The sequence below is a fragment of the Elephas maximus genome, chromosome 12 (genome assembly GCF_024166365.1).
Source record: "Elephas maximus indicus isolate mEleMax1 chromosome 12, mEleMax1 primary haplotype, whole genome shotgun sequence".
Taxonomy (NCBI): domain Eukaryota; kingdom Metazoa; phylum Chordata; class Mammalia; order Proboscidea; family Elephantidae; genus Elephas; species Elephas maximus.
Genome location: NC_064830.1, coordinates 45,021,539 through 45,038,928, shown reverse-complemented (window position 1 = coordinate 45,038,928; position 17,390 = coordinate 45,021,539). Strand labels below are relative to the sequence as shown.

Genomic DNA, 17,390 nt, shown 5'->3' with positions numbered 1-17,390 from the left:
ACAAGTCACTCCACTCCTGTGGTGGGCCACAGCTACACACACTTCCCTTCAGACTCTGCCTCCATCAGTAGGAGTGGAGAGCCCTACCTCCCCTAAGACATGACCAGTTTGAACAGCCAGGCTTCTTACGCTTGCCCTCCAAAGTACTCCTGGCAGCAGGAGCATATCTCCAGGAAGCCTGCTGTCAGCACGGAATTTCCTTGAGGCATCCTGTTTTAAAACCTGTGAATTTCACAATCCATACCACAATGGTGTGTTTTAGTAAAACATTTTTCCCCTTTGAGAATGATGCTTAAGCCATGTGAGCCAGGGCGCTCCTGAGCCTCAGTGCCCCACACACTACCCGGGTACACCCTCACGGGGCGCTCTACACGTGCTGGCAGTGTACAAGCACCCTCAACTTTATTATCTCATTTAATCTCCACGTGCATCCTGTGAGACGGAGGCTGGTTTTATTATCCCCATTTCAGAGATGAGAAGACCCAAAGCTCTTGGAGGTAAAGTGATTGGTCTGATGAGGTGTCCCCCTTCCCCAACAAAATCACATCATAATTACCCCGAAGTTTTCAAACCTTAAACCAACAGTCTCCCTCTCCCCCACACAGCCCTCAAACAAAGGCTTGAGTGCTTCCCCAACACCCTAAGAGGTCTGCCAGCTTAGCACACAGGCCAGGGCACTCCACAGCAGGTAAGTAGCCCCAGAATCTTGTTACAGTTTCCTGGCTCCACTCCCTGTGGCAGAATGGGATGGGTAAGGACTGAGCACCAAGAAATCCGGCCTTGCCTGTAACTGGCTATGTGACCTTGGGAACTCTGGGCTTCAGTTTTTTCATCTGAACAATGAGTGGGGACTCAATGACTTCTGTGCTTTGGTACATTAGAGATTTTCCACTCCAACATCCTAGATTCTATTCCCAGGTACATTCCACCCTCTTGGGTTAAAAAGAAAGCTTAATACTGCCCATTTCCCTTTTCTTTTAAACAACATTGTAAGGCCTGTTTCTTAGACAAGGCAGCTGGAGTGTCCATCACCCTCACCCTCCCTCTATCCCTTCTTCCTAAGCACGCCTAGCCCAGAGGTGCTCAAGGACTGGTAGAATGGAGGGCCCCCTTTCCAACAAAGTGCACTAAAGCTACTGGATCCCCACACAGCCTGAGGGCTTTGCAGGTCTAAAGCCTCCCTTCCCCCAGGGCCTGTTTTTAGGAAGGCATTCAGAGTTTTGTTGTTATGACTGAGCTGCCCTGGAAAATGGTCTGAGGCTACAGAAACGGCCCCAGACTGAGACACTAGAATTGCGAGCTGCTCAGCTCTGGGGCTCCTGATGCCAGTCACTCCTCTTCAGGGCAGGATTACAAAAGGACAAGTGGTACCCGATGCTTCTATCCTAAAAAAAAATATCCTAGCCCCAGGAAATTCCACCCCAAAGGCCCCAGAGATCCAGATGGCAGGTGAAGCCACAAGTTTGGGATCAGACAAACCTAGGTTGGAATACTGGCTCCATGGGGAAGTCACTTAACTTTCTGGGGCCACGGTTTCCTCATTTCGTACCCACCTCGGAAGGCCGTTATGACAGAACAGCATGTTACGCACTTAGCACAGCGCCCTTTGCAGTCTCTCCCTGGTAGGGGCCTTTAGGGGGAGAGGGTGTGAGCAAGGACATCAAAACAGGCCTTGGGGGAAGGGAGGCACTGTCGGCAGAGGGGCATTTCCAGTGAACGGGCTTTCACTCCTTTTCCCGGTTGGGCAACGTCACAGGCCCACAGAATGCCAGTGCTGGAAGGCACCGAAGGCCACGGAGTTGATAATTATTTTACGGAGCAGAGAACCCAGGCCTGAGGGACCAGGTAACGAGCCAGGGAGCACATGCTGAGTTTGTGGCAGAGCTGGGCTGAAACCTGGGCGGCTAACAGGTTTGGGGAATACCTTGAAGGCTTAGCTTACGGGTTTTAGAAAACACAGTGCTTAGTTCTCACTTGAACGTCTTCATGGACTTCTCTTCTTTGGAGAACAAATCTAACTCATGATTCAGAAGGAAATATTAGAGTTGCAAATTAGTGCAACTCAGCTTCCCGATTTAGCTCCAGCGCTGAGTGGAGGCTCTGAAGGCTGGGGAGTCTGCCTGGGGGCTGTCACCACTCAGGCATGAGGGGGCTGGGTGACACCACCCTGGAGGTGGTGTGGAGAAAGGAGGAGAATTTGGGCAGCAGCTACTCTGAGGTCTGTGGGGAAATGGTGGGGTCAGGCCCAGGGACAGGGCACCTGAGGGCACCATCCTTGCAGCCTCAGCCTCAGGGCAAAGAAGGCGCATCTGGGTGTTCCTGTGGGAGGCTCAGCTGGTGTCGTTGATGGGGGTCCGAGTGCCGCCCAGCAGTCTCTCACGCTCGCCCTCCTCTGCTGGAGGCCGGCTCCAGGACAGGCGGCTGAGCAGCGGGCGGTGCAGTCCGTTGTACAGAGCAGTGCCCATCAAAAGGATGAGGAAACCGAGGATCTGCAGTGGGTGGAAGGCCTCCCAGCCCAGCACCAGGCTCAGCGCCCAGATGACCACGGTGCGCAGGCTGTCCAGCACCATGCGGGTGGTGGCGCTCAGTTCCTTGGTGACGCTGATGCCCGCAAAGTTGAAGAAGGCGATGCTGCTGATATTGCCCAACAGCGCCAGGGCGATGAGTGGTTGCCGGCCCACCTGGCAGAAGGCGTCCAGCGCATCCTCCAGTGTCCCGCGGGGGTTCCCGCTGAAGGAGCCGGCGGGGATGTAGTACATGGGCACCAGAAGCAGGGAGAGGATCACGAAGCCAAAGAGGCCTGTGGGAGCAGAGGGGGGCACATCACACTCCCCATTCCCGCCCCAGACTCCTGGCATGCCCCATCTAAGCAGGGGCTCCCCCAGCTCTGACACCCCTTTCCAAGGCACTTACCCCCCAGCTCCTTCCTTCCAGGCCCCAGAGCCCAGTCTTGGAACCTGTCCCTTATTACTCCATCGGGAATCTATGATGACTCACTAAATTGGGCTGTTGCAGCCCCCTCTCCACTTTAATCCAGGTTCTGTTGACTGGACCAAGAGTCACAACGACATTTTACATTGTAATCCAGAATACACACGTGCCTGCATGCAGCCATGCACGCACTTGAATAAAAGACGTTTTACATTAACAATAGCTACCCTTACCAGGTACAATGGTCCCTGATGTTTTCTAATCAATTCTATTCTATTATGAATAAAAGAATAGCTGGCTGTAATTTAAAAAAGAATCACTACATTGCTTTCACAAGTTTGGAAAAACAGCTCTCTATTCAGTGTGTGCTATTGGTCCGTGACTAGAAGCTTGTGACAGGATGTAAATCAATACACTGCTTCGCTCATAAAGTCTTGCTAAGAAAAAAAAAACAGCAATGGAACGCACGGTCCACTTAGTGATGCAGTTGGTTTGGCTGATTCACATTCTGCTGAGGCTCCTTAGCTCACCGTGGACCAGTAACAAACAGCTCCCTGGCCGACAGGCACAGTCCACGCAGCAGCACTGGAGCGCCCATCTTTTCAAGCATAATCTTGATGTTGCTTGCCTGCTGCAACACCTTCAGCGGCTCCTCCCTGCCTGTTATTAAAGTTGAAATCCCCTTGCCTGATCTTCCCACCTAGCTCCTGATTGTTTCCCCAACATCAAACCTCTCTCTTACTCCAAACTGTGTTCCCCACCTGTTCCCAAACTCACAGCCAGCTCTCCTCGTCAGCTCTGTCTGGAGTTCCCTCCTCCCTACCCTTGCCCACTGAAATTCGCAGTACAAATGCCGCCTTCCCTAGCCCGAGAGACTTGGATATGCGTGGTGAGTGAAACACCACTTGAGCACACGTGGTCCCAGCTACAGTGCACTGCCTGGCCCTTTCCTCCTGCTGGTCAACTCCTCCAGAGTGGGGCTGGCATCTCACTCCCCTCCATCCTCTCCCTACCCTAGCAGCTGGCCCTGAGCACAGCAGGTGTCAGGGTATCTGTCCATCCCTATCTGGTGAAGAAGGGAGGAAACGATGGGGGCAGCAGGCTCACCCCGTTCCAGCGTCACCCCCACCTCCCCATGTGCTGCTCCTGTGCTTCCACTCCACATGCCTCCCCCCAGCACCCTCCTCGCAGCCCCGCACCCACACACCCTCAGTGCCAACTGCCTGTAGTGGGTGCACGTTGTGCTTGTAGACGAACTTCTCCTCCAGTACCATCTGGATGGCGACGATGATCTGGGCCATGATAATCAGCAGGTCCCCTGCGGAAAAGGAGAGGCTAGGGTGAGGCTGAGAGGGAGGGAGGCAGCATGGCCGCGGGGCTGACAGTGGGGTGGGTGGTGGGCCCAAGCTGGTGGAGACAGTCCCACAGGGACCTAACAACACACACAGTCCTGACCTCTGCAGGGCACTGTGTGGTTCAGAGGCCCAGTCCTACTGCCCCCTGCCTGGTGCCCTCGGCCCCTGAAGGGCAGGCCCTGCCACCTCCTCTCTCTCATGAAGAGGCTGAGCTACTGGAGATCTGGAAGCCAGCTGGCTAGCCTGCGTATGAGTTCTGTGGGGGAGGCAGGTCTTTTAGGAAGCAACAGGCTTTAATTTCTGGTTTAATCCTGGCTCTGAGTGACCCAGGAGCTAGGGCTGTGATGCTTCCCTTCTGGGATTGTGAGGATTACTGTGATAACGAACGCACAGTGCTCACTGCCACAATGGGCATGTCATTTAAGTACTCGATAAACTCTATTTCCTTTCTTCTCCCCAATCCAGCAGTTTGCACGTGTGTATACGTGTCACAGCGCAGCCCCCCAATTCCTTATCATTCCTGTTCTTTATCCATCCCTCTCTCGTGCTCCTCGTCACTCTCTTCCTTGCGCAGCCATATCCCTCTCTGGTCTTCCCCACCCTGTACTGGTCACCTGGAGAGCGGGTGTCTGCCCAAACCATCTCTCCCCCCACGGACCCCCTCCCAGGGCCTGGCACACAGCAGGCTTGACCACAGTTGAATGACTCTGTGGTGGGCTCCAGAGTGGAGACAAGATGGGGCTCCCCTGGACCCCGAGCCGGGCCGCACCTGTGATCACTTCACTGAGCCTGTGCTGATCGCCATGCTTGCTCAAGAGGTCAGCAAGGCCCACGACCACCAGCCCCGCGATGGTGGCAAGGATGCCCAGCCACTGGCTCAGTGCCAGCCTCCGCCCCAGGAAGGCCACCGAGAACAGTCCCGTGAATATGATGACCGCTCCACGCAGCATCTGGAAGCTGGAGGCACTGGTCATGTTCAGAGCTAGGAGGAGGGGAGAGACATGTGACTGTTAGCTCCTGAGGACAGGGTCTGTTTGTTCATGGCAGGGTCCTTGGTGCTGAAGACATGCCCAGCACATAGTAAGCGCTCAATAATTAAATCTATGCTGAATAAGTGTGCGTGTGTCTGTGAGAGAGAGAGAGAGAGAGAGAGAAAATGTGTGTGGGGGAGGGGCCGGGGGCGGGGAAGATGAGATGTGGTGGCTGTTTCACCCCTGGGTCCCCCGGGCCCTTCCCAGTCTGGCCTGGTACTCACCCACGTACATGATACTGGTCCCAGTCATGTCACAGAGGGCTGGGGGCAGGAAAAGCAGGGGGTTGAAGGGCTGCTGGGGGTTCACGCTGGAATCTGAGCGCCCCTCAGCTCGGCACCGGAGAAGGTAGAAGGCAGCGAGGCAGGAGAACTCCCCCAGGAACATGCCCACCGCCTGCAGGGACAAGAACCCTAGCGCTGTGGAGCTGGAAGGGACCTGGGGAATCACCTCTAACAATTTCTTTCTTTTTTTTTGGCAGCATAACCATTCCTCTAACAAGAGCTTACCTAGACACCCAACATTTAAAACAGATAAAAGTAGAGCTGCTATGGGTGTCTAGGCACCTGCCTCCTAGGTCTACATCCACCTCCTGAAACATCTTGATGGAAACCCTAAGGATGTGTAGAGCCCTGTCTGAAAACCACCAATCTTGGCTCATCTCTAGCCAAGTTCCAGATGGAAAAACTGAGGCCCAGAGAGGCTGAAAGACTTATTAAAGGTCACAATGCAAGTTGCTGGCAGGGCTGGGGCTGACATTTAAGTCTCCCAATTCCCAGACCAGCTCTAAGGTCTCTTTCATTTACGGTGTCTGTGTAGTCCCAGCTGAGGTCTGGGCTTCTAGTGGATGACAGGAGGCAGGTTTTTGCTACTGGGGTTGAATTTTCCAAATGTGTTCGACTTGGGCATGGCAAGGGCTGGCCTCTCAGTGCCCAGGGCAGGACCATCGCCAGCACTCCTGGAGAGGACTGTGCCCTCTGCCTCCTTCCAGGAGCCACTCAGACCCTGGTCTGCTCTGGGGAGAGAGAAGCAGATGCCTCTTCTGGGAGCAGAGGAGGCTCTATCCCTAAGTCAGGAAACAGCAATGCCTCCCAGGTCTGAGGCAAGAGAGACAGGAGGTGGGGAGGGATGGGGTAGGTACCTGGAGGAACGGATGCTGGAAGCTGTGTTCCTTGCTCCCTCCACAGCCCTGGGCCACAAAGATGTCTGCCCACCTGCAGGAGAAGGAGAAGGTTAAACCCTGGCAGTACGGCAGGTCTGGAGAAACTCACACCCCGCAACGCCAAGAGGCATGGACTTTTTTTTTTTTTTTTTTTTAATAATTTTTATTGTGCTTTAAGTGAAAGTTTATAAATCAAGTCAGTCTCTCACACAAAAACCCATATACACCTTGCTACATGCTCCCAATTACTCTCTCCCTAATGAGACAGCCTGCTCTCTCCCTCCACTCTCTTTTCGTGTCCTTTTCGCCAGCTTCTAACCCCCTCCACCCTCTCATCTCCCCTCCAGGCAGGAGATGCCAACATAGTTTCAAGTGTTCATCTGAACCAAGAAGCTCACTCCTCACCAGCATCTCTCTCCAACCCATTGTCCAGTCCAATCCATGTCTGAAGAGTTGGCTTCGGGAATGGTTCCTGTCCTGGGGCAACAGAAGGCCTGGGGGCCATGACTACTGGGTCCTTCTAGTCTCAGCCAGACCATTAAGTCTGGTCTTATGAGAATTTGGGGTCTGCATCTCACTGTTCTCCTGCTTCCTCAGGGGTTCTCTGTTGTGTTCCCTGTCAGGGCAGTCATCGGTTGTAGCCGGGCACTTTCTAGGTCTTCTGGTTTCAGGATGATGTAGTCGCTGGTTCATGTGGCCCTTTCTGTCTCTTGGGCTCGTAATCACCTTGTATCCTTGGTGTTCTCCATTCTCCTTTGATACAGGTGGGTTGAGACCAATTGATGCATCTTAGATGGCTGCTTGCTAGCATTTAAGACCCCAGATGCCACTCTTCAAAGTGGGATGTGGAATGTCTTGTTAATAGATTTTATTATGCCAACTGACTTAGATGTCCCCTGAAACCATGGTCCCCAGACCCCTGCCCCTGCTACGCTGTCTTCGAAGCATTCAGTTTATTCAGGAAACTTCTTTGAGGCATGGACTTTTTGGTGACTCGGACCCACAGTGGGGCTCTCTCTAAAAGATGCCAGTCTCTACAGCAAGGGGTTGTAACCCGAGATTCATGGACAGAACACAGGGGACTGGGAGCCTTCATTTCTAATAATCTCTCACTAAAATTTAGCATTGCCTTCAAGTATGCGTGTAGTACAGCAGTCCCGGTGACTGCCTGTACAGATATCACAGCCAGCCTCATCATCACATTAGAGCTGTTGTGTCATGTCTTTCACACTCATCGCTACTTCCAAATTTCAGTAATGAGACTCACCACTTACCATTTAATGTATTAAGAAGCATGTATATATTACTATGTCACAATTCTGCTTTTCTAATATTTTAATGTTTATTTCAATATAACTGGCTTCTTTAGTAATCCTCATTTTAAAACATTACTCTAAGAATGTTCATAGGGTTCACCAGACTGCCAGAGGGATTCATGGCACGAAAACGGTATCGAGAGCCCTGGTCTGTGGGGATCCTTGGGCCTGGGGAATGATCAACCCATAATTTCATGTATCCCTGAATGGTCTGAAAGGTTTTGCTGATGCTGATTAAACACTCGCCTTACTGGAGGGCCCTCCTGCTGCAGGGCCCAGCAAATGGCAAGACTAGTGATGGCATACCTTCCCACTGAGCCCAGGCAGGACCCAGAATCCTTTATGGTGCAGTGCTTCAGGTGGCAACTACCCATCATTCCAAACTGTCTGCCTAAAGTGCTTCCCTGGAGCTTCACTTTTGCTGGGCTTAGCTCTGCTCACTGGGGTCCAGTCTAATCCCTCTTTCATTGGAAAACTCTTCCAATATTTACAGACTTTTCAATCTGCTTCTGAATCTTCTCATCTCCTGGCTAAACAGTTCCAGCCCATCCTTGCCTTTCATCGCCCTGGCTGCCGACTTCTGGAAGCACGACAGTGGGTCCAAGCCTGGAGCCCAGCACACACGACCTGACCCAGACTGAGTCTGGCAAGACCAAGGCCCTTCCCTCGTGCCAACAACCTACGTTAGTTGACACAGCTCTGACGGTGCCAGCCACATCACACTGCTGACTCAAGTTTGCTGTCAACACAGACCCAGAGTCATTTCCTGTGGGCCACTGATCTGCTCTGACTGCACCATCCCAGAAGTTGTAGAGAGTGGATGTCTTGTAAGTGCAGGACTCGGGCCTCTTTTCATGAAATGTTTTTCCTTGGTAGTGTCACAGCAACCACAGTGCAGCACACAACCCTAAGGTCCTGGCTCCCCTCTGTGACACAGGTAAGCTCCTCAACGGCAGGGGCTGCCTTCTATCCTTGAGTCTCCCCCAGTGTTACATTGTGGGGATCAGGTGGTGCGAAGCAGTTATGGTCTGGGTTTAACAAAGATCCTGTCCAGCCCTGGCTTCTCTGTGCCCGAGTTTGGGAAGGGAATGGGGAGCTCTTCCTCATAGCACAGGCAGGACACTGACAGTGGGAAGGGCCAGCTCAGCGGTGGTAGAGCTCCTGGGTGACCGTCATGGCAACACAGGCCTCTGAGGGAATGCTTAGAGATCTGAACACATCCCAGGGCGACAGGAGAAAACGGCTATGACAACCTATCCCACCTGTTCCTGGAGATATGGAGAAACGGCTATATCTTCAGGAATGGTGGGGGTCAAAGGGGAGTTGAAGGGAGGGGACACGTTCTGATATGACGGGCTGGAATGTCAGAGAGAAATCTGAGGCCCTGCCTGGGTTAGGGGACCTGGCTGAAACCAGTCCCAGTCCCAACGGGGCAAGGAATACAGCCCCCACTACAGATCAGAAACTGTCCTCTCTCTGGGGTCTTGCTTCTGCCTGATATGTTGCAGCCATTGGCTCTGAGATCCTGGGCAGGACAGGACAGAGGCGTCAGTATGGGCCACAGACCAACCGATGGCTCGGCAGGCAGACCTGCTCTGGAACCCTGGCTTGCTTCTGCAGAAGAGCTCTCTGGGAGGGCCAGGGTGAGGCAACTCAGTGAAACTGAGGAGGGAGGAAGGGTGCACACTCAGCCTTAGCAAGTAGCCAGTGAACAGGACACACCAACTGCCCAGGAGCAAGTGAGTGGGTCAGAGATGAGAATTCCAGGGCTCAGGCTGGGACTCCTCAAGGAAAGGGAAGTACCTGGCAAATCCATGACAGTCAACCAGAAGCCCGAGGCAAGTGTTTTTTTCTTTTCGTGGGATGGAGAGGTATGGAAGCCACTTCCTCATCCTGGTGCCACACCCAGAGCACAGACTGGTAGTGGTGCCCCCAACCAGAACTCACCCTAAGCAGCTTACAATAACGACAACTCATATTATATGGCTTTCTGGTACCATATTCATTGTCATTTAGAGGGCATGAGCTCAGAACCTAGCTCCATCCACACCACTCTATCCCCTGCTCCTGGCACGCAGTAACCCGACTCAATGCTGTCAAGTTGATTCCAGCTCATAGTGACCCTACAGGACAGAGTACAACTTTCCTATAGGATTTCCAAGGAGTGGCTGATGGATTCGAACTGCCAACCTTTTGGTTAGCAGCCCAGCTCTTAACCACTAAGCTACCAGGGCTCCGCCACATAGTAGACACAAAAAATATGTGGTGAATGAATGAGACTTCCAGGCCCCACCTAGCGAACAGGCCCATACTGCAGGTCAGAGGCAGTGTCTCCATGAGCCCTAGTTCCCAGCCTGCTGTGAGGCGCCCCCTGCTGGTGGAGCACACTGGGCCCAAGGGGAAGGCTCTCTGTGGGCGGTCCTGCCCCTGAGTTGGGGTGCTTTGGGGGAGGGCTGGCTGTACCACTGGTCCTACTCGCACCTTCCCTGGGCAGTCTGGGAGGTGTTTGCTTTCTTCACCGGGGTGGTTCTGCCTGAACAGGCTGTGACCTGGAGGAAATGCTGGCAGCTCTCCCGGCTGGGGAAAGGGGATCCTTTTGTAGCTGAGGGCCTGGGGTAGGCCCACTACGTAGAGGATTGGGTGTCAGCAGGACAGGCTGCCCTGCCCAGCAGTGGCTCTTCCAGGCTAGGTAGCAGCAGGAAGTCAGGCTTCTGTTCTTGGCCTTCAGACAGGTTTAGGCTCATTGCGCAGGCACAAAAGGACCTCAGCCTTACAGAAATTCACCAACGCTGAGTTCATTCTGACCCATAGCTGCCCTACAGAACAGAGTAGAACTGCCCCATAGGGTTTCCAAGGCTGTAAATCTTTACATAAACAGACTGCCACCCATGTCTTTCTCCCACGGAGCAGGTGGTGGGCTTAACACGCTGACCTTTTGGTTAGCAGCCAAGTACTTAACCACTGCGTCACCAGCCTCACAGAACAAGAAGCAAAACCCAGCTCGTTTATCTGGGGATGACAGCAGCAACACTTAAGGTGGGACAGCACTTTGCTGTTTACAAAGTACCTCACAAACATACATATTTTTAAAGATGTAAAATTGACTGGACTGAGGCTTTGTGCCAGCGCCTGTGCAGAGCATTTTACGTGGGCCGTCTCACTTCAGCCTCACAGCAAAGATTATCACTCTACAGATGTGGTCGCCCAGACTTGGAGGTGAGAGAGCGGTGTGCTCTGGCACATTCAGTCAACAATGGGGAGGCCAAGGGCTTAAGCTCGGCTTGTGTTTAAGTTCAGAAAAGGCAACATGAAACACAGAAAATCAAACTTTGGAATTACACAGGCTGGACAAATTAGAGTTTTCTCATCTATAAAATGGGGATGATGGTGACAGCATTGATGAATTGTCAAAAGTTATAAATAATGTAATCTATATAAGACCTAGCCACAGCAGATATGGCCAGGTTCTTTTCTGTCTCTTCTCCCTCCTTCCCCTTCACTGAGCAGAAGCCATTTCCCCATGTGTTGGGGTGAGCATGGCCCCAGCTCTGGCTCAAAACACACCGCTCCAGCCTGAAGTTTCTGGGATAGGGTCCATTCTCTGGAGCCTGAGGCAGAGGCTGCTGTAAGGGACTCAGGCTACTGCCCCTGTGGTGCCACAGAGCCACAAATACTGAACCAGAAGAAACTCAGTCAACATCTCCTGAAAGCCACTGACAGATGAGGACCCAGGGGCCAAGGGAGGGCTGAGGACAAAGGGCTTGTCAGGTGCAGAGACTGGGCCAGCACTGAGGTGCTCAATGTCCAGTTCTATGCCCCTTCCACAACACTTGGAAATTCTCCTATCACCTTCATACTCCAGATTCTTCTCCTCCCCTGGCTGAGGTGGGGTGAGAGTCTGCTTGCAGATGGGCCCTTCATTATCTGTGGATACTGTATTCTGGGGAAAAGTCATGGCCCCCAGGGCAGGAGGCCTGCTGCGAGAGGCCCAATCCTTTTATGTGGTGCCTCAGCCTGGGTAGTCTGGGGGGTGGGCTCCCCTTGCCGGGTGGTGAGTCACTCTCTGGCACAGGACCCTGGCCTGTCAACCTCAAAGCTCAGCATTTGCAGAGGTCTGTGTGGGCTGGGGGTGGTGGGCAGAGACTAAGGAAGTGGCTGATGTGGCTAGCTCAGACTGATTAGCTGTGTGTCCATTCCCCGCAGAATCTCTGCCATTTCCTCTCACATACCCAGCTCGTCAAGCCCAGTGAGTCAGCTTCTTCTTCTTAGTGGGACCTAAAGAAGGGAGTGTCACAGCTGGTGACCCTGACTTATGTGGTATAAATGAGGATGAGCCCTTTCATCTCAATGGTTTAGAAAACCTTCCTCAGTAGATTCTACACTATGGCTGGGAAGGAGGTAGGAAAGGGATTAGCATCCCCATTTTTTGGATGAGGAAACTGAGGCTTGAAAAGGCCAAGTGACTGGTCTAATCCAACTGCTTCCAAGTCTTGTGCTCTCTCCACTCTACACACTGCCCTCCTGGTTTAAGGCTTTCTCAAGTTGGCCCAGGAACTGCCTTTGAACCAACTCTCCCATGCCAGCCCCCAGAACCCAAGGGTCAGAGCAGCTGCCAAGGTCAAAAGTTGGAGCTGGCACAGAAAGGACAGTGAGGGTCTCTTCCCTGATAGAAGCTTGGCGGTCCCTGGTCTCCTGCCACTTTGCTGGCTGGGTCTCTGGACCCACCGGGCCTGGCTTCTGGAACAGGGCTCAGGGTTAAGGGGAACTCACCCCCATAACCCCTCCTTGGCTGGGTGGCTGTAAAAATGGTACCATGGTGTTGTCAGACCTCCTCATCTAACTTGACAAGGGGGAAGGAGAATCAAGATCAACAGTCCAAGGCTTCTCTCTCCAACCAATTCTGACATCAGCCTCCCTCACACAGCACTCTCTACTTCTCTGCTGGGTTCAATAATTCATTGCAATGGCCACACAGAACTCAGACTATCCTCACAGTTATGGAATTTATTTGGGAAGTAACAGGATCAAGAATTACTCAGGATACAGCTCTTCAATTAGGATAGCCTCATCTCAGCCATGCCTGGAGGCAGGCCTCTCTTCGGCCCTCGGGCCAGGCCTCTGCCCTACTGGGACAAGTGTTACAAAGCTCTCTAGCTCTGCCAACAAGTGCCCAGAGGCACCCCACTCCGCCAGGATGCTTCTTGCCGGAAAGCGCTCAGCTCTCGCGCTCCATGGGTTTGCACATCGACTGTAATTGCCTTGCTCCATGGGCTGGGAAACCTACTGTGCCATCTCACACCAGTCTCCTGGTCCTGTCGGCACTATTTCTCTGTGCTGCTTCTTGTTGTCTTGCGCTGTCTCTGGTGTTACAGCTCTCTCTCTGTCTCCTGGGTCTAAGGGGCTCTCAGTGCAGGGACCCTGGGTCCAAAGGATGTGTTCTGCTCCCATCTCTTCTTGGTGGTATTGAGATTCCCCCCGCCACCCACCTCCCGCTCTGGGATAGACTCTCTTTTAAACCTAGCAGGATGGCAAAGCTGACCAGTTCCCTCATTAGAATTCCATGCATCTTATTTGCATGGTCCCACCCCCAGAGGCGTTCCATGCACTTTATTTGCATTATTAGCAAGCTGTCCAATTCACTTGTTGGGCCACGAGTACCTTGTTTGCATAGCCCCGCCCAATCATTTTATAGGAGTCACAAGACCATGGCGAGGAAGGCCATATAAAAGCAATTCATCACACCACAGTGGGCCCCACAGCCTGCAGAAGCTTAGGAGGGGAGTTGAGCCCTACTCAATGAGTGTCTCCTTGACTTTGGTTCTTCAACTGGCAGAATCCAGTTGGATTCTATTGAGAATGAGGCTCCAAAATGGCTGACATCCCTAAGCAGTGCCGCAGGAAGAGAAATGCTTTAGTCTCAATGAGATGAATTAGCAGAAGGTCCCAATGAGGGGGTAAGAAATAGCCACAGAAAGAAGCAGCAGCCATTTCATAGGGAGAAGTCATTTGTCAAGGCCTAAAAAAAATTTTTTTTTTTAGAGATGGGAACAAAGGGCCAGCCTGACTGGTGGCTTTTCCTCCTATAGGCATGTGACCCCCAGTCCCATCCTAGCCAAGGCCGGCCTGTCTCCTTGCAGCAAACCCAAACCTGCTGAGTGGGCACAGTGGCCTCCTGATGTGGAGAGCTGGTCTTCCCTCCCAGCCCAGCAGGCAGCACATGCACACATGCACTTCCTCACCCTCTATCTGTATCTTCCTGAGAACGCTGGGAGGGAAACATTGTTATGCTCATTTTACAGGCCAAGGAACTGCAAGAGGCTATTGGAGGCTCCGATTCTGAACCTTGGGTAGCCTCAGCTCCAGAAAAGGAAAAACAAGCAGCATGACAGCAGGATTCTTGGGCTGGGTTGAAAAAGGCTGCTGCCCAGTCCTGGGGGGGAAGCAGGGGGAGCACCCTGTAGCCAGGGAGAATTATAACCATGGAAGCAGGCTTGTTTGTGCTTGCTTAGTAAAGAGGGGCTTCTAAGTACTATAGTTCTAAAAGAACAGAAATGAACTAAAATCTCAAGACCTGGGTTCTAATTCCAGCTCTGACACCAACCAATTGAGTCATGAAAAGAAACTTCTCTTGAGGCCTCAACTGTAAATTGTGAGGATTAGACTGGATAATGTCTATGTTCTAACCACTCTAATGCCCCGAATAATGACTAGAGGCATCCTCAGCCTATTGATGGTTAAAAGCATGGATCCTGGACACCTTGGTTCAAATATAAACTCTGCCACTTATAGCCAAGTGGAGTGTGAGCAAGTAATTAATTTTTCCATACCCCAGTCTCCTCACCCAGTGATAATGAGTGTGTCTACTTCTTAAAGTTGTTATGAGCATTCACCAAGTTAACACATGAAAGGATGTGGCACACAGTAGGGGTGTATTAGCTGGTCAGTACTGGCTGGGATTCCATGCTTGTCTGTCTGAACCTCCTGGAAACTGCAGGTCAGAAAAGTGGTTTCAAATCAACCATCCACACCAGGATGTACACAGCTGCTTTCCCCATTTCTTTCTGAATGTCCTTCCCAGTTTGACCAAAGGACACCATTTAGGGTCTAAATCTGGGGCTCATCTCTGGATGAGGAAGTTCCTGAGAGGCCCCACACCAGGCTACAGGGCACAGGACAGGATCAAAGGTTGGGTCTGTCACCTGGGAGCCTCCTTCCTGTCTCTTTGGCAGGCCTCCAAGGGCAATGTCTCTGGGAAATAAAGATCCCTGGCTTCCTACCAGACAGGTTTGCAGCTTTTTAAGGAAGGACATGAATCAGCACAGTTTATCCCTACAGTAACCAGGAATCTCAACTCTCCATGGGGACAACTAATTCTGGCAGACTTACAGCTGTACTTTAAGCATCCGACCAAGGCCTTAGCTGGTAGAATGGATGGATGGAAGGCTTGTTGTGCTGTGTTCAGGATTCTAACCAAGATAAAGGCCCTGAGGTTTTATCTCCTTTATAACTAAGGACTCAGCAAAAGGAGTGACGTGACTTCAGGAGGCCACAGGCCCCAGGAGACAGCACATCTCCACATGACATAGCTGGTCAGTGCCGAACCACGAAGACAGAGCTCTACCACTCAGAACTCCACAGACTGCCCTCCCTCTGGGGTAGAGAGGACATTGTGGTTGTCATATGTGTACGTATCTGTCTCTTCCACCTCAGAGCATGAGCATCTCAAGGGTAGGGACCTTCTCTTGATCACTCCTGTCTCCTTCCCTGAGCCGAGACAGTGCCTCACACACTGTAGGTTCCTTATACATGTCTGCTGAATTGAACTGTATACTTCTTTCCCAGACCTCAGATAGGGGTGTTTCTCCCATCACTGATGGAATGTGCTAGACACAAACTCCTCAAAAATGAATAACATGTGGCCCCCTCAAAAGGCTCAGTCTCTCAAAGTGACTAAAAAGTCCAGAGGGTGGGAGAGCTTCTGTTGGGAGTCACCACACCCTACTGACCCTTATTCTTGGGCCGGGCAGGGCCCAGGTGGAAGTGAGGTTACTGTCCACTGTGCTCCACATGCACACTGGAATCAGTTCTGGGGAAAGGTCATGTTCTAGGCAGCAGGGTTCTGAGACAGTGAACTGAAAGCGCAGGGAGAGAAACAGCTGCCAAGAGAAGGGCTACCTCCTGGGACTCCCAGCACGTTATGGAGAGAAGGCTATGTCTGTCCCTGAGGCTCATGACAGTCGCAAGTCCTGAACCCCCAACTTCCTGGGGACCACCCTCACGGTCCCACTAGCACCTCACCAACACATCAGAGCCAAACTGCTCAGCTGCCCTATCTGTCTGGGTTAACAACATTCTGTTCTCCCAAGGAAAAAGCCTGCAGTTATTGTTGTCTCTTGATCTGTACATCAGGCCTAGAGGCTTCATTCTGTACCTTGTCTCCATCAGGCCCTTTCCAGCCTCACTGCCACCTGCAAGCTCACGTCATCACTATGTGGCAGCCTTGGGGTGGCTTTTCTTGCACCAACCTACTCTTCACATTGACCACCAGGTTAATCACATTGTTTTTTTTTCCCCCCAACCACAACACTTGTAACATGTCACTCCTCTGCTCCAAAGCCCTCCTCCAATTACGGGATAAAATCCTGTATTTGGTGATGCAGACTTGAATCTGGCCTTGTTCCCTGTCTCCATTTTACAGCAACATAAGGAGATCCGGACCAAGCTTCAAGGTTCAGGAAGGGCCCATTAGGCTCACTAGTCACTGGGCCTGCACCGCCTCTATTGTAGCTCTTTGCTTGTGTGCACAAGTCTGGGAGCCTCTGCTCTAGGACCACAGCTCCTCCAGAAGGGCGGGGCTCAGGCGCAGCGCCAGTGCTGGAAAGGGCCGCGAAGAGGAACTGGTCCAACCCTCCCATTTAAAGACAAGGAAACTGAGGCATGGAGACGGGAAGTGACTCGCCGACACTAATTACACAGCGACTCAGAATCGGTGCTACGGCTAGAGCTCGGGTCCCCTAGCCCCGGGCGCGGCCCATCTCCGCACTTCCCCGGGGCCACGGGCTCCTTGGGTGGTCGGTGCCGAGTGAACGGACGGACCCGAGAAACCCGGAGAGCCTGAGAAACGAGGAAAGGAATGCCGCGAACAGGCAGGGCGGGGAAGGTGCGTGGGGGTCGCCCGCAGGGGCGGCAGCAGGCCCGGCCGCGCCCGTCTCCTCCCCGGCCAGGCCCGGACTCACTTTGCCGAGAGAGTGTTGATGGAGCCGGTGACGAGCATGAGCCCGGCCAGGAACAGCTGGTACTTGGTCCAGGCCATGGCAGCGGAGGCGGGGTGCGCGAAACAACTGAGACCCCGCGACCCCTGCGCTCGCTCGAGTCAGCAACTCCCGGCCCGGTTACCCGGGGGTCTCGGTGGCGAGCGCTTCCGGGCCGGGTGTCACGTGACCGCTCCGGCCCCGCCCCTCGTCGGCTCGCCCCGCCCCTCGGGGAGGGGCCGGGCTCGGCCTCTGTGTCGCTGCCCTAGCTTAGGTGTGCTGGCCGCGCTCTCCGGGACAGCCTGTCCTCCGTTAGAGGGTCGCAGGCGGGCGCGCTGGCCCCC

At 53.0% G+C, this 17,390-nt stretch overlaps 1 protein-coding gene across 1 annotated transcript; it reads right to left on the bottom strand.

The window, feature by feature from the left end:
• Nucleotides 1–846: 846 nt before the first annotated feature.
• Nucleotides 847–17,237, bottom strand: SLC35F6 (solute carrier family 35 member F6). Its single transcript, XM_049902802.1, has 6 exons — nt 17,032–17,237; nt 6,459–6,531; nt 5,542–5,713; nt 5,056–5,268; nt 4,139–4,249; nt 847–2,800 (listed from the first exon to the last, which is right to left on the bottom strand). The coding sequence occupies exons 1-6, from the start codon at nt 17,106–17,108 to the stop codon at nt 2,331–2,333; spliced, it is 1,116 nt and encodes a 371-aa protein (XP_049758759.1). The 5' UTR covers nt 17,109–17,237; the 3' UTR covers nt 847–2,330.
• Nucleotides 17,238–17,390: the final 153 nt, after the last annotated feature.

Coding starts and splice junctions, on each gene's coding strand:
- SLC35F6 (XM_049902802.1), bottom strand. CDS start 17,108: ATGGCCTGGACCAAGTACCAGCTGTTCCTGGCCGGGCTCATGCTCGTC. Junction 5,269..5,541: donor GACCAGTATCATGTACGTGG/GTGAGTACCAGG, acceptor CCCTCCTCCTAG/CTCTGAACATGACCAGTGCC. Junction 4,250..5,055: donor GCTCAGTGAAGTGATCACAG/GTGCGGCCCGGC, acceptor CCTTTTCCGCAG/GGGACCTGCTGATTATCATG.